At 48.0% G+C, this 16855-nt stretch overlaps 1 protein-coding gene across 3 annotated transcripts in view; it reads left to right on the forward strand.

Moving 5' to 3' along the window:
* PEX7 (peroxisomal biogenesis factor 7) overlaps positions 1–15839 on the forward strand; it is a 28375-nt gene extending 12536 nt beyond the window's left edge. For all 3 annotated transcript variants that reach the window (XM_078878191.1, XM_078878192.1, XM_078878193.1), the window contains exons 7-11: positions 486–595; positions 1456–1569; positions 2848–2903; positions 7776–7875; positions 11576–15839. In XM_078878191.1, coding sequence (XP_078734317.1) covers positions 486–595; positions 1456–1569; positions 2848–2903; positions 7776–7875; positions 11576–11647 — 452 coding nt within the window. In that variant the 3' untranslated portion in view covers positions 11648–15839. The remainder of the gene's footprint in view (positions 1–485; positions 596–1455; positions 1570–2847; positions 2904–7775; positions 7876–11575) is intronic.
* The last annotated feature ends 1016 nt before the right edge of the window (positions 15840–16855 follow it).

The following is a 16855-nucleotide window of genomic DNA, read 5'->3' on the forward strand; positions in this document are numbered from 1 at the left end:
TCCATAAGGCAACAGCTGTTGACATTCCAGAACGTGCTACTTTTTTTATCTATCCCGGGATCCCTCGATGCTTTCTTTCCAAGCGCAATCTGCTTGCCGCAATCGCTGTGCTGCTCCGGCCGACCAGCTGGCCAGCCAGCAGGGGGGAGGGCGGGTGGCTTCCTTCCTGCGCGGACATTACTCACTGTCAGTTTAACACGTAGTGCTGTCGCCTGATGAGGCTGGTTGTAATTACCGGCGAAACGTCACGGTGCTGGAATTGTAAATGTTGTGGGTTTACTCCCCAACACACCGCTGTGCTGAACTAGAAACTAATTGGCACGTTTTGTTTACGTGACAAACCTTACTGATTGGTTGTGTCCGGTGCCGGCTGGTTTAACGACACATTTATATTCACGCGATCTAACCCCCCAAAATAAACTTTAATGGGTTGCTCGTTGGGCTGAATGTTCTCTCGCGCTGTGCGCGTGCGCGCCGCTTGCCAGGCGACCAGACGTTGCGAGTGTGGGACGTGAAGAGCCCGCACGCGGCGCGCATCGTCATCCCCGCCCACCAGGAGGAGGTCCTCAGCTGCGATTGGTGCAAGTACGACCAGGTGACCGCACGCGGTCGTGCAGCGCTACAGCCACCAGCTAAACGGAGATCCAGGTCCGAGGACGTGGCGCCGTTGAGATCTTGGGCTGGAATCCCGCGCATCCACCTGTGTTTAATCTGGGTTGTTAAGTAGAGAGAGTTGATGGTTACCGATGACCGCACAACTGAATAACTCCTTTAAAAAGTTTTTTTTTTAAACAACGGTTTAATTTGCGGTCGCCTGAGACACGTGGCGCCTGCTTCTTGGACGAAGCGATTCGAGAGTTTAGGGACCGCGGCGTTTTTGACCTACACACATATATTTAAATAATAAGGCGCCCATACAAAATGTAAATTGCTTTAAAGTAGCGAATTAATTGATTAATTTATTCCGAGTTTGATACAGGCGTGCATTGTCAGCGAATTTGAGTACGTGTGCAAAATGTGGAATTTATTAGACAACAGGAAGTAGACTAAATGTTCATTACAAGATTTGACCATGGCACAGGAGTCAAGTTAAGTAAAACCGTTGAAAAAAAAACCTCACACCAGAGGTCACTTGAAGGGCTTTCAGAGGTAGCTCTGTGTTGTCCGCTTCCATGGACCGTTCTCTTAACATGAAGGATTACATTACTTCTGCGAGAGATCCAAATGGATGCTCCTTCTCATAACACGACGCCAATATAATCTGCATCTTAAATTTGAATGAAAAAACCCGGGTAATCACTCAAGCCAGACTGCTCTTGTGATGTCACGTCGATGCATCTTGTCGAACAACTTGGGGTAACGCCGCAGGTGTCTCTGCATCGGGAACCGTTGGGTTTTTGTTTTACTTGCATCTTTAATAAAAAATAAAAAATGTTTTCCCGTGAACGTTTCCAGAATCTGCTGGTCTCTGCCGCCGTGGATTGTGGCATCCGCGGCTGGGACCTGCGAAACATCCGGCAGCCGGTGTTTAGCCTGCTCGGACACTCGTATGCGATACGGAGAGTCAGGGTAAGGGTTTCAGATTCTAGGTTTTTATGGCGTTTGTTTAAATGGCTCGTTTGTATGTGTGTTTAAATGTTTTCACACCATACGTAGCCAAACGCGCTTATCGGAGGTGTGGGGGAAGGACAGCAAACTAAACACAACAAGCAGTTGAAAAGAAATGAGCTTTCAATCTGTGATGATTTAAAAGTGCACAGCACTCCTATCGAAAGGAAGAGCGGTCCAGACGGCCGCAGAAGTGCATCTTAGAGCACGCAATGCAGTGACCATCTTTGTTCGACGGTTAGACAAAATCTGCTGCGAGGATGACTAGAGTCTGCATGATGGTTTATGCTCCCTGACGAGATCGGCAAGGTATTGTGGTTCATTTGTGGTCAGCGCTTTGTGTGTAATGAGTGTGACCTTTTCAACTCGGTTGCCTTCCATCGCAACTCATGTCAACTGCTCCAGTGCCCTAGTGCAGTCGAGCCAAGGAGATCCTCCACTGACAGCGTTTTCCCTGTTTGGCACACAAGGTACACGTTGCACCAGCCTGCAAATCGTTATGACCTGCCAGTAGGGGGTGATGCAGTACACACACAACGTTGTCGCACTTCCGACTGCATAGCCGCATGCGAGTGAATTAAACCCAGATGTAGCGAATTTTGGGTGGATATGGGTTAGCCGCATGTATGCAAAATCTCTAAAAAAATTACTCGTATAAAGCGAGGGAAACCTGTAATTGATTGACTATATTCACTGTTGCGTAAAAAAAAAAAATCCTGAAATGGATCGCAAACCTGAACTAATCCAATTCAATCGCCAATGGGATACATGTTTACAACTCTCACAGCCATGGGTGGGTTAGGCCACGTGGTCGCGGTTTTGTTCCACAATTATTTCCATGAGCCCCTCCCCCACCCAACAAGATTATCACATTTACAAAGATATTTTCTATCCGTGCCGAAATCGAATCGTGACCGATGAACCGCCTCACTGGTGGCTAAAGACTTCATGACAAAGTTCAACATCAACGCATGACGGCGTTTCACTCTAACTTGCTTTGAGCTTAGTCAGGGCGTGAACTCCACTCAAGATCCGAGTTCATTACCTAGTGAAGCTCAACTGGGTTTTAGCAAACAGTTTGTCGTCCACTGAGTCGACCCCCCTAGCGAGGATTTGGGGCCTCCGGTTATGAGCGGAGCTTTCTGCCCCAGCTCCACGCTGGCTCATTAACGATCATCAGTCGCCACCGTAAAAGTGAGGCCACCAGCTCGTTTAACGCAACGTGTTTCTATTTTGCAGTGTTCTCCATTTCAGCCTACCGTCTTGGCTTCCTGCTCTTACGACTTCTCAGTGAGGTGAGCAGAAGCCTTGTCTCTCTCGCCACATCTTCTTTGTGTGGCTGCTGGTGTTGATGGAGGCCAACAGCTGTAATTGTGCGGTGAGGTGGTTGAACCCCCGGATGATTGCGTCAGGATTAGCGGAGTGGTGCATCGCCGTGACGATGCCTCCTTCATTTTTGTGAATCGGATATTGCGTTGTTCCATATTCCGTGCTCTGTTCTTATCTCTCTAATGACAGCAGTGGGGAGTAGATATTTAGAGGGGCTGGAGGTGGTTACATTGTTAACCTTTTAATACAGGTTTTTTGACTCTTAATGTTTAAATAATATTTTCATACAAACACATGAAACAATTCGACTATAGGCTAATTCATAAGAAGCTATTATTATAAGAATACAATTTAAACTTCAAGTCACGTTTGAGTCAATCAGAATTAAATTAAATAACGAGATGGGTGGTGTCGTCACAACCATCACCACTCGGCTGGTTAAATGTCTGCTTTTAATCAAATTAACAAAATGAATAACATAAAAGATGTATTTTTACACATCCCATCCTTCCCACAACTGTGGGAAGGAGAAGATACGGCCCCATTTGTATTTTGTTACTAACGCTGTATTCTCCACTTCAAAACATCGTGGATAAGATCACATTTTGAACGTGTAAGATCTTTGAATGCAACATTGTTGAAAATTTACAAAAAATATAAACACAGGTGTGCAGCATTGAATATTTACTCAATTAACACACGCGTTGGGCTTAATGTTTTTACTCGTAAAATGGAAAATAGCAACCTCAGATTACGGACGTGTTTAACGTTTAAAATGGGTTTTTTGTAAGTGATACGGCCCCTCTTTTATTTCGCGTCCGTTGTTGCGTGCGTGGGCTTCGGCGCAGATTGTTTTTCCGTCGCACTTCCACGCGACACGGGCGGCCGCGCTCTTCATTTGCGGAGGCTCTTTACCTCCGCGTGACATTTGGAACGATGAATGCACTGCCGGTATCGCCGCTACGGCGAGTGCCTTTTTATCTGCGGCGCTGACAAATGCGCCCACCCGGATCTTATTTCAGATGCGGGGAGGAGAGAGCTCGCCTTTGCGCTCGGTTTTTATCTTTTTTTGTCACAATGGATGCGCGGGACTCTCCGTTCTGGCTATGGGGGCTCTCTCGCACTCGAGTGCCCTCCGCGCTCATCATTTTGTCTTGGCCACATCGACCGTCGGACGGGGGTCTCGCTTCGCGCGCGTCTGTGCGTGCGGCACGGAGCGCAATGTCGCCATGGTAACGCCGCTCGCGCGCGAGCAGCAGCAGCAGCAGCGGCGAGTCCCGAGTGCTCGTTCGTGGCTTTCATTGTTGAGCTTCCGTTTTGAAGCGAATTGTTACATTCGCCATCGTCGGGTGCAGTGGTTCGCGAGCGGCGCTTTGAAGCTGCAGACCCGAGTTCGATTCCCGGTCACGGCGGTGACGAGTGATATCTGAACCGGTCCAGGGTGCGTCCCCTTCTCTAACCGACACTGACTGATCAGCATGAAGTACGGTCAAACAGCCTCCTTGATTGACATGGCGTTGCTATTACTACACAGTACATGTAGAGGATTGTGACTGTGTGACCGAAACTCTGATGGTCTGAAATGTGGCATCACTATAAGCTTAGCCTATGGCCTGGTCGTTGATTGGTTTTACTCGTAGGGTGGGGACAGCCAAAACTTCCATTTTGCTTTACAATCTCCTGATAAACACCTAGAAGTCTACGGTTATGTTCATCAGTTGAGCAAGGGATTTGCCTCCCATGAATTTCCCGCACCTCCAATTAGCATGGTTGGCTACGTACGGTGGCAAAGAAGTTCAAAATACATGTAGCCAATATAAATCTAAGACTACTAGTATATACACTCTCAACTATAGAACATATCTGGGCTTCTGCCGTGGTGTGATTGCAGAGAAAGCTAAAACCCTCCACAGGGACTGTCTGGAGATCCCTCGAGTGGAGGTCCTCCAGCCAGCCTTGGCATGAGTTGAACATTGCAGGCCTGCACCTTTATCCGTGTAATATAGCTGCATTTTCTACACGTAAAGTGCAGCTCGAATGTTTTATTCCAACTATGTGAACTCATTCAGCCGCGACCGACTATTTTAATAGCAGTGCTATTAATATCAATATTCAGTGTTGTGTTTATTTTGTTTCTCTTCGCCACCTTGGCACCTTGAGAATTATTTCGTCCGAGGTCTCGTAACGATAAAAAATCCTTGATTAAACAATCAGGCAAACAGCCTCTCAACAACAGCAACTTGTGTCTCAACTATCACCAGCACGTGTGACTAAACTCCACTCCCTGTTGACATCAAGTGCAACCTTTTTACAGGACTATAAAAATACATTAACAAAATTATCGAAAAAAAACGTCAGTTCATACATGTAATGCTCAATGCACACTTAGTTGGTATTTTATATTTTCATATCAACAAGAGTGGCTATTCATGATATTTTTGAGCTTTCATCTTTGCCCCCCCCCCCCGCCCACTTCGTAAAACATGCATCTCTTCGCTCCAAGTCTTTTCTCACAGGTTCCGTTCTGAATGACTCTATTGTACTTTTCACATCTGCAGCCTTTTGCCGGGAGCTATTTTAATTTCACGGCCTACGAATATAATAATAATAAAAGCCCTTTGCTACGCGATACAAAGCCGTGAACAAATCCCGCGATCGTTGCATCCCGAAGCGGCAGCGGCGGCGGCGTTGTCCCGAGCCCTCTCTTTGCGTTGCTTCGCACCGCCGCCCACCGCCGCGCAGAACCACGGCGCCGGGAGCGCCGTTTGTGCCGTTTGCTTGAGCGCCGATCCGATGCCGGCACCTCGCGTCATTTTTCTTTCTCGCTCACGGACAACGGGGGAAGTTGCTTATCTCTCGGAGCAGGAAGCTGCCCCTTCCGTGTCGCGAGACGCTTTTTTGAGCGGCCGGTGCGGCCGCATAAAAGGATAATAAACGAGCGTTGTCGCCTTCGCTGTGAATGGGCTCCATTTGTCACCGCCACCGATTTTTTTTGCAGTCGCAGCGTTCGGCATGGGAGAGAGCGCTGTCGGCGGCACACTGCACCACACCGGCGCGTTTTGCATTCCGTACGATTCGATGGACCAGACCGCTGACGGAGCGGCCGCTTGTCGGCCCATACTAAACTAAAGCTATTAAACTAAACCATTTTTATTTCACCAGGTAAGGCCCACTGAGCTATAAAGCTCTTTTTCAGAAGCGACCTGGCTATCTCCAATGATTGCACAACGAAGTGGCTGATTTGTGGAAATTTAAGGCAGCCAACTATTCTTAATGCGTAATGTCGATTCTCAATGTGGGGAGGAAAACCGGAGGACCCGGAGAAAAATTCACGCGACCACAGGGAGAACACATGAACTTCAAATACTTCATCATCGTCCTAAGGGTTAAAAAGATAAACGTTTCACGCGAGACAAAGTTCGCAGATTTATGTTCCCACCGAGTCAGAATCATGACAGCGATGAATTCTGGCAAGCGAACGACTTCCACTTAACACAGTGTGCAATAAAACTCACTTAGCCATACCCAGGCCTCATGTATTATATCCCCATTCTCACAAGACCAGAGCGCAGATATGCACGCACTATGAATCGTCAATATCATCAGCCATTGTCTATCCACATCTGGACGAAGGCCTCCCCACGCCGTCACCATCCCAAATGCTCCAGCGGTGCGAGCAACTATCTCGCTCGGCACAACGACCGATCGATCTCATTGCTCTACCTCTGTGGCGATATGTTAACTTCCTCGCCTGATATGCAGGAGGTCTGGAGTTCGATCCAGACCCTGACGCCTGTAAGTTTGGAGTTTGGCTACGAAACATTTTCCCTTGATAAGCCACTTTGTTGAGCTATCATTTGTGGCCAGGTTGCTTCTGAAAAACAAGCTATATAGCTCATTGGGCCTTACCTGGTAAAATACAAACTAGTTTAGTTTTTTGACAGTTTAAGTGACAACATCAAATTTTTTCTTCTTCAAAAGCCGTAGATTATTCTTCTCGTTTGTAGTACTTGCACAAAATTGTGATTTTTAGCTCACAACTCGGATTCGGTGTGCCACCTTCGAAACACATTAAATCATTAATGCCCACAGCTGGACTCGATAACCCCAGAAAAATGGCCTTGAAATTGTATGATATCCCTCTCAAACAATACACACAGATCTTTTTTCTCCTTTATGTTAGCCGCTTAACCCCCACTTTTTCCCAGCCCTCTTTAGTTTATTAAAATGAAGAACTGCCTTAACATGAAATGCGTACAGCCTGTACAGTCGAGCAGTATGTTTTGTTATAGTGTGCCATGCGTCGGAAATGTGTATAAATACTTATTTTTAAATCCCTGATGTTAGTTCAACAAAAATGCATTTGTGTAATTGACATTTTTAAATAACAAGGAAGAAAAACCACGCGCACACATGGATTGGATTCTCTTAACCCTCTCCATCGTGCAACGGTCCTCGAATGTATTCGGTTGCTACTGTAGACGATATGTCCCAGCTTTCATCACGAGGTGATGTCGCGTGACGCCGCACCACGTGTGACGTCGCGGGGTGAGGTCACGTGTGATGACGTCATCGAGAGGGGGGGGGGCGAGCACATGTCGCGTGACGTCATCATCTTGGCCGCCAAGGATAATCCCTATAGTTCTGCTCTTCACTGCCAAGTTTTGGATAACTTTTTATTTTATAGGGCCTCAATGCCGACGTAATTTTACTCCAAAATTTGATTTTGGAGCGTGGACCAAGCTTAAATCTACGAACTAATATAAATACCTAAAACATGCTGACTTAATGAACACTGCTGGTGTGGTCACTTGGTCTGGTTTTGTCTCCTTTCGCAGGTTTTGGGATTTCCAGGCGCCCGTTCCCCTGCTCCAAACGGTGGAACACCACACGGAGTTTGTTTGTGGCCTCGACTTCAGCATTCACACACCTGGGCAGGTAACGTCGCGCATCAGGTGCTCAGCCTTAAACGATAAGAGGCCGTGGGAGCATGCGCTGCCAAACCCAGATGGCATGTTACATAGCCTGGGATGCCAATTAGAATTAGAATATTTAGACTGGAGGAATCCGATAACCTATGCAGCTCTTCTTCACAGATGTCCAGTTTGGGCGGGTCAGCGATGTTTTGTGATTATCCATTCGTGGTTTTTCTATTTGGGCCCTGTCATGTGAATATGGAAGTTCCACTCCTGGCTTATGGCATCTCGTGGAGGTGATTTCCACCCAATTGCTCACTCGCGCATCGGGCAATTCTTTAGTCAGTGCTTGCCCATGAGCCAATTTTTGAGGTTCTGTGTGTTAACAAATTTTGATGGATTTTCAGGCCTTTGTTAATCCACTGCGAGATGAAGGCCTCCCAACAGCTTGTGTGTCATGGGAGTTGCCTGACCATACTTCACTGGACTGGTCACTATGAGTTGACAAAGCGGAAGCCCACGACAGGTCCAGATATCACGCGCCAATGCTGTTTACTGTGGTCGGGTATTGAATTTAGGTACCATTGGGTTCATGGCGCAGAGCGATAACCACTACACCACCCCGTAACTAAATTCTTAATATAAAAAATGCACTTATGATAAAATCCATCTTTGAGGCTTGCCATTTATAGACAATTCTAATATAATTATACAGTCCCTTTTTCCTAATGCACTCTGTCATTCTTTGGTGTGTATAAAATATTATACTTTCCAGCCTTCTTTCAATCTACGACTAGATGAAAGCCTTTCCACACCTTGTGGTCATTCACGGTGTTTGACCATACTTCACCACGCTGGTCATTGTACCGTGGGGGGCGGTGATGTCAGCTGATTATAGCAATCAAACGCAGGCCACGTGGTTCGTCGTTCATAACAGTGTGCTAACCGCGGCACCACCGCTCCACCCTGTATGTACGTACAAGCATGGACATTTGTCAATCCACTGCTGGATTAGCCCCCCCTTCCCACGCCGTGCAGGTTGTGGGGGTTGTTTGACCGTACTTCACCACGCTGGTCGGTGTGGGTCGATGAAGGTGGGGGCCACAGTGGGGGTGGCACCATAGTAGCACTACAGCTTTATATTCTGCTCTATAGATGCTATTTCTCTGTATCAACATCTTTTCACCTCGATTGTCCCTTGAGATTGAACATCTCCTTTGTAAGCGTGTCCAGGGTATCAGTTAATAAATAATTATTTGTATTTGTAAGGTGCATTTCATCCGTAGATCCCAATGTGCCCCGTGCATGTTAAGCAGGAAGCAGACAGACCATGCAGGGTAAATGGCCAGAACTAGCCGGGGGAAAAGGCCAATCGAAAGAGTTGGGTTTTCAAGGCCGACTTAAACATATCTAATGGTTCTGATTGGCTTATTAGCAAAGGCAAATAATTCCAAAGCTTGGCAGCTGCACTCCAAAAAGCCCAATCACCCCAGGGAAATGAGGTTTGACCTTTGCTCGATCAGCAATCATGCACGGGTTTTTGTTGTTGTTTGGTATCACCGTTATAGTTAAAGGAAAGAGCCGATTACGTATTCATTCATTAATTTTAAACATCTTTAGTTTGGAACAATGCTCGTGCTGATGCGTCAAGAGGGATAGGATACGTGGCGGAGTGTTGTTTCTTTTCTCTTCTTGTGGCGTCGCTGCGCCCGGCTGACTGGCACCTGCGCCAGGTGCGCGGCAACGGTAGGACAAAAAGGGAATAAGTGAACGTCACCGCAGGAACAACATCGCGGTGATGTTGAAACAAGGATGAATCACAGCATCCGGGCAAATTGTCGCATTTGAAAAGGCCCTCTCCATTGTGCTCCGTACTCTGTTTCTATGTCGTAGTAATTGTTTTGCATTCAGCGGAAGAGGTTTTTAGCAGTGCGATCGTGGCCATGCGACACTGACTGTGGAGCGCATTGTAAACGACTGTAGCCTGCGCTGCTTCGACGGAGGAGGAATAGAAAAACTACACAGACTCACTCGTGATACTCACTCGTGATGCCCACTCCTCGTGCCCAGCACACCTTGACGTGGTCATTTAGCTCCTAAATATATTGCCATACGAAATAATAGAATGGTTTCTAATCTGCATATAGACTCAAAAAATGTTTTACTTGTTAAGCTGTGATCAGCTAAGCAATTTTTATTATACCAGGTAAGGCCCACTCAGCTATAAAGCAATTTTTCTTTCAGAAGCAACCTGGCCACAAACTGATAGCTCAACGAAGTGGCTTATCACGTGGAAATTTATAGCAGCCAAATACTCTAAACACGTGATGTTGATTCTAAATGTGGAGGGAAAAAACCGGGCGACCCGGAGAAAAATCCGCCGTGACCACGGGGAGAGAGACACGCTTTGTCTTCCTGCATACCAGGCGAGGTAGTTAACAGCTCGCATCAGCGAATGTAGCGGTGAGACCGTGATAGTTTCCGCCGCCCTTGGCTAGTCGTTTCCGGCAGGTTGTGTCCACGCGGCGCTCGCGAGCGGCCACGCATAGGCGGCTGGCGCTGGCCGGTGGCAGGCGAGGGGCACGTGTTGAAATATTTGCCAAGCGGCCGGGGAGCGCCGCCTCGTCGAACGGAACCGCCAGCCAGCGTTGGCGCGTCACCGCCCTTCCCGTTTGGCGCGGCTGGTAATTTAATTGGAAAACCGAGGCGAAGAGCCGTGGCGCTAAGAAAGACGCCTTTGAGGATTTTTGACAGGCGGTGACACATTGGAGTGATCCGTGCCGCGACAGGGGGGGCTGGGGCGAGGGGTGGAGGGGGTGGGGGTTGCTGTTCAAACACCGCTCGCGCGCTGCCTCGCTAGGCCAACACCGCCGGTCGCGTTTGTTGTGACGTTACTAAGGGTTGTCTTTTCTCTCTGCACCGGCAACAAGGTTTGAGCAGTGATAACACGCACGGCGATTCATCGATCTGCTCTCAGAGTGCAGGTGCTGCGCTCTGTGTGTCGTGGTCTAGGATATGAATTTGGCACGGTACTTTTTGAGTGGGGGGGCGGGGGGACACCGTTGATGGAAAGGTCATGTGGTCAGGTGGGGGCAGTGCCCACCAAAACATTTCCTTTAATTTTTTATGAAAGATGTTAGTGTTTTTTTATTAATAACCATAACTGGTGAATCTAAATCGTTTTCAAGTGTTGTGACATTTCCAATAAATTTGAAGTGATGTAAGGTCCCCCTCGCAAAAGAGGGTTTTCAACCTCAAGGGGTTTTTTTTTTTAGCTGGTTGAATAAAAGTGAAACAATCTAAATATGGGGCGACCGGTTCGCATGGGGGGGGGACAGCCCAGTGTCGCTTCTGCCCTCCCTCCCACCGACTGCACACCACTGGGATTGCCCCGCCTAGTGCATTGAAAATCCAGAGGTGTTTTTGTAATGCAAAGTTGTATTTCAAATTTCGAGTTGTATTTTCACCACTTGACCTATGCTACTTTGGACAGCAAATAAAGGAAGCGCCCAATCTCGTGTGTTTCTGTAGCCACTTCCACGATTTCACGGGCTTCATTCAAATTCACGATTTCTCTGAGCGCTCTGTTGCGCCCCAACTCGCAGCCTTGGGGGTGGTGCCCGGCCAGATGATTCCCCACTGACAATGCCCCCCCCCCTCCCTGTCTCCCTCTCTCCCTGTCTCCCTCTCTCCCTGTCTCCTTCCCTCTCGGGTGGTTGCAGGTGGCGGACTGCGCCTGGGATGAGACGGTGCGTGTGTACGTTCCTGGGTGTCTGAATACCGCTCCAAGCTGACCTATGGAACCAATGATCTATGACCGTCCTCTCTCCAACTCCCTCTCCCCCCGCCCCGTCTACATCGCAGTTGGCATTGCCGCTAAAATTGCCGTCACAGTCACTGCCATCAGTATTAGACTTGTTTCGCTCTTTTTATTCCGGGTGCTTCAAAAAAATGTTAACACTCATATGGCACTATCGTTTTTAATGACAAATGAACGGATAATACTACACTGTGACGTGATAGCAAATGTCTGTTAATAGCTTCAAAAAGTCTCCACTTGTTCACCATCATTGTCAACGCGTGCCTGGAATCTTCTCCAGGTGGTCTCCAGAGCGTGGAGGCACATTTCTTGTGGTGTTGTTGCAAATTCACCCTGTATATATAATCAAAGGAAAGATTATTGTGAGTTCACTCAGCCGTCGTTGTGAATGCCGTTACCGAGTACTGAGAAGTTTCCTCCACACATCGCGAGCGTGGCGACACGGGACGTGAGCGGTGGAGCGATGGGATCTCGTCGCGCGTGGGTTAACAACGAAATGGAACGCGGTGGCATTGCAGGACTCTGGTGACGACGTGGGGGGGGGGGGGGGAGGCCTTCATCCAACAGTGGAAAGAACACGTCTGATGATGATGGTGATGATGAAACATCAAGAGGAGTTAACCACGTGTGTGCGCGCGCGGTGGTGACGTCACTGCGCGCGTGGTGCCACCCGCGTCCCACAGCGTCGAACCCGGGTTCGTGCGACGCGTTGGCGTCACGCCTCTCCACCCACCCTCCACCCGGGCTGTGGATCACAGTCGGTGGTGGAAATTAAACATAATCCACTGCTGGATGAAGACATGTTGGCGCAGTGGTAACACTCGTGCCTCGGAGAGATTAGCACGGTTGGCTACGTACGGTGTGAAAGAAGTTCAACGAGCATACAGAGAAGGGTTCAGGGTTCGTCACATAGCTAAAATAAATGACCCAATGGAACTGGTGTTGGGAAAAGATTCCAGTGCTGGAAATTTCTACCTGACAATTTACTCATTTGGGATCACACAGCAGCGCCATCGCCCCCTCCTGCAAAAAAAAAAAAAGACTTGCCAGAGACGGCATGGGCCGCCACGGTGGCGAGATGTTGTCCGCCTCGCCTGGTGTTGCAGGAGTTTTCTTCGTGTTCTCCCCGTGGCGGCATGGATTTGTCTCTTCTTACGAGGATTTGGCTGCTGTGAATTTCCCCATGATAAGCCACTTCGTTGAGCTATCAGTTTGTGGCCAGGTAGCTTATGAAAAAAGCGACGTATCTATGTGGACATTACCTGGTATAAAATAAAAATAAATAGGTTAATAGGTCGGGCTTTCCTGGCTAAGCACGCATAGTAATACATAATACCTCACCATGTCATATGGAGGTGGTTTGACCATACTTCACCATACTGGTCAGTGCAGGTTGGAGAAGTGGGGGCCCAGGACCAATTCAGATATTGCTCGCTACCGATGGTGTCTGTAGCTGGGAATCCAACTCAGTCGTTGGGTTCGAAGCATATTGTGCTAATTACTGTTGCATCGATTCATCCCGTGGAAGTATTTCACAAATATGAATGTGGCCGAGAATCAGACTCTTGATTGCTGGATATGTTCAACTGATGAATGTTAATGAGGCGCAGATAATACAACATCATTGTGATATGATGGCGTGTGTAAAAAACATTTTTGAAAATTAAGTATTGGAAATAGAGATTAATTGTTTTTTGCCGAATTTTGTTTTGCATATGGTGACATTTAATGTCAGTAAAATTATTTATGTGATCGACACACAGAAGATGCTTTAAATGTACCTTGTGATGCACTTTAAATAAGTATAACTGTACCCTTTTAAAATACTACCCCCTTATCAAACTGCTGCAGTAAGAGAGCCTCTGTATACCTACCGTGTCTGTCGTCAGGTTTGAAGGGCCGTATTTCACCATTCCTGGTTGGTGTGCTTTGAAGGGAGCCCTGGACCAGTTCAGATAACGAGACAAAGCTCGCCACTGATGTTTATCGTGGCTGGAAATTGAACTGACTTCAATTGCCAGTGCGCTGACCACTGTGCCACCACTCCACCCAAGTACATACATATATATGCACCTTTTAATATATGTACATGGTATAGTCAGTCTTTTTTTCAATCGACTGCTAGATGGGGCCTTCCCACTACATCCTCACACTGGTTGGTGTAGTTTGGTGGAGGCATAGAGCATAGACACGGGAGCATAGAAGTATGTTACAATTAAATTTGCTTCACTGGCCACTGCTGTCCATAAGGCAGTCCTACAACCTCTTTAACACCTGTTGTTGTGCATGGCGGTCGCTTATCCAAGAACTACCCATGCTTCACTCTGCTTCGCTTTCCAAGATCGGATACGATCAGGTGCATGATATACATGCAGTACATAAACAAGTCTTTTGGAATGTACAGCAGCAGAAATCAGCCTAGATGTCAATGTGTGCCTTTCCCATTTGCTGTGTCAAAAAATCCATCCGTGAAATGTCCCGTAATCATCAGCTGGGCCCAGACCATGGCTACCATTATTCAGCAGCCAAAATAATTCCAGGGGCTTGGAGGCTGGCTGGCTTTCGACTTAGACCATGAGGCCGACACTGGTGAGAACATCTCCCAGTTATTAGGTGTAGCCCCTCCGAGCGCATGCTCACGCCAGCGCTGGCAGTAGGGCCTCTGTTCTAAGGAGCTCCAGAGAGCCTCTCTAGAGGGTATTGAGCTGACTGTCCATGCTGGCCACATCTTGGACATGTGGGAGTATCCCAACCTGATTTGACCACATTTTGTATCCACTAACTCGTGTTCCCATTCATACTTCTGGGAGGACGTAGGTGGAGGGTTTTTTAAATAAACTTGCACCACTTTCATCTGCCGCACTCCAGGAGATACAATCGGACATGTCATATTTGGCCAGTGTGGAAGGGAAGGTCAAATTACCCATTGTGCCAGCAGTGGCATGAGCCAGTGCCGGATTAAGCTGGTGTGGGGCCTGTAGCATATGTTATAAAGGGGCCCTAAAAACACATAAAAAAATTTGTTTCGTAGTAAAATAATTGTATTTTTTTATTTGCTATACAGCCAGATAATACGACAAATCGCTAACCTTAAACACCCAGTCGTTCGTAAAAGTTGAAGGCAATATAGTACTATAATAATAGAACAAGTGCAGAATCACTGAACCTAAATTGATAGCTTGAAAGCATTTCGCGCGAGGTCCTTGAAAGTGCGGGGCCTGTAGCTACATATGTAGCTACTTGTGCTGCTGGGATAATCCGGCAGTGGCATGAGAGCAGGTAGGCAATCGCAGATCCGCAATACTAAAAGCGGCTTAAGTCCTGGCGTTCGGTGCGTTAGATGTACTGGACATCTCGTGGTGTTCGTGGGTGTGTGACGAGGTTCATTCTCTGAACAGCAAACGCTTCCTGCCCGATAATTGAAATTGTCAGTTTGGGTTGAGGCGCGGCCACGCGTTCCCATCGCGACGGGGTACGAGTGGCGCTCGGATCTCCCGGAGGGGAGGAGAGCTTTCAATTGTGTGCCGTCTCATCCAGATTCCGCAATAATGGGATGCATGATTCGTGGTGGCTTCTCGAATTTTCCGCGATGACACTTCCAGAATGCTCCCTCCCCTCCTCCTCCGCCCACCTCAAAAAGGAATTGCAGATTCCTTCATTAATTTTGGTGGCACGTAACAGTCAAATCGACGGCAGCTGAATATTTATCAAATTGGTTTAGACAGCACAACTCGTCTTATATTATATATGTAAATGTTATATTTAAAACCCTTGAGGACACGCGGTGTGCTTGCGAATGCCCCGGCATGCCAAGAGATGAACAATGATTTAGACATGAATAAAGCAAAGTATTGACCTGTTGTGTACTCTACCACAAGATAGTCCAACTGTACAGCCCTCTGTCCATCCGCTGGTGGATAAATGTCTCCCCGTGCCGTGTGGGTCTTAGGAGTTGTTGGACCATACTTCACCGTGCCTGTCGGTGCCTATGAGTGACAGGAGAGGGCCCAGAATTGAGCCAACTCCCTGCGCGCCACCGCTTCTGCCACGTGTGTCAGGAATCCAGCACCGGTTCAAATGTCACTCGCCACTGGTCAAAGGAATTGAACTCGTGTCGCCGGGATCATTGCACGGCACTGTCCACTAAACCACTACCCCACGGTCGTTTGTTTTGGCCACTGCACAGCTGCCGAAGCAACTCCCCCGTCGTTGACTCGGGAGTGTCGGAGCTTCTGGCCAACACGCCGTGACACACGGCGCTTGAACCTCTGAGAGATTAAGAGCGTTTATCGGAGCGGCTTAAACATTTCATTTCGGAGATAATCGTTTGACAGGCGCATCCTCGGCTCGTGCTCGCATCACCGTGAATGTCAATGGGGAAATTGAACGTTTTTGTTTGCCTGCAGTGGAGTGCGGCGTTGACATGCATGTTGCGCACAGCTTTGCCGCTACGTGAGCCCGCCTCCACGTCCTCGTCACTGGTGGGAGTGCTTTGGGGCCGTCCATATATGACGTCACGCACCTGGGGGGGGGGGGGGTCAGACATTTGTGACGATGTGTGACGAGGGGGGGGGGTTGAGAAATGTGACGTCACGTAAAAAAGCGCAATTTTAAATAAATATAGACAACACGTTCTCTATTTAATTAAATTGACTTTTTGATAAATGTTTTCTCCTACAACATCAGAGTGCAGCGGCACATTAAACACGCACTATAATGACAATAGTTTAAAGCGATTTGAAGCATGTTTTATTTTGGGGGGGCGCAGAGCTTTGTGACGTCATATTTGAGGGGGGGGGGTCTGACTTTGTGACGCCGTGTGACGAGGGGGGGGGTCAAAAATCGTCCAAAATCGCGTGACGTCATTTATGGACGGCCCCTTTGCGCTTTGGGCACACTGACGGTCTCAAATCTAAAATGTGTTTCTTTAACGACCACCCTCGGGCACACTGGTATTACGAAATGCAGAAGTCGCCGTTTCGCTCTCTGAACGCGGCAGTTGAAGCAATGGGATGGGTCCCTTAAATCCCACCCGGCGGCGTGAAGGGGTACCACCCCAGTCGGTGACGTGTTTGGGGTAAAGCGTCGGTGCTCACACCTGTTTCAAGACATTTGGCCAACGTGGAAGAGTAGGCCAAGCATCCCTTACAACAGGGGTCCCCAACCCCCGGGCCTCACAGCA

The sequence above is a fragment of the Lampetra fluviatilis genome, chromosome 50 (assembly GCF_964198595.1).
Source record: "Lampetra fluviatilis chromosome 50, kcLamFluv1.1, whole genome shotgun sequence".
NCBI classification, from domain to species: Eukaryota; Metazoa; Chordata; class Hyperoartia; order Petromyzontiformes; family Petromyzontidae; genus Lampetra; species Lampetra fluviatilis.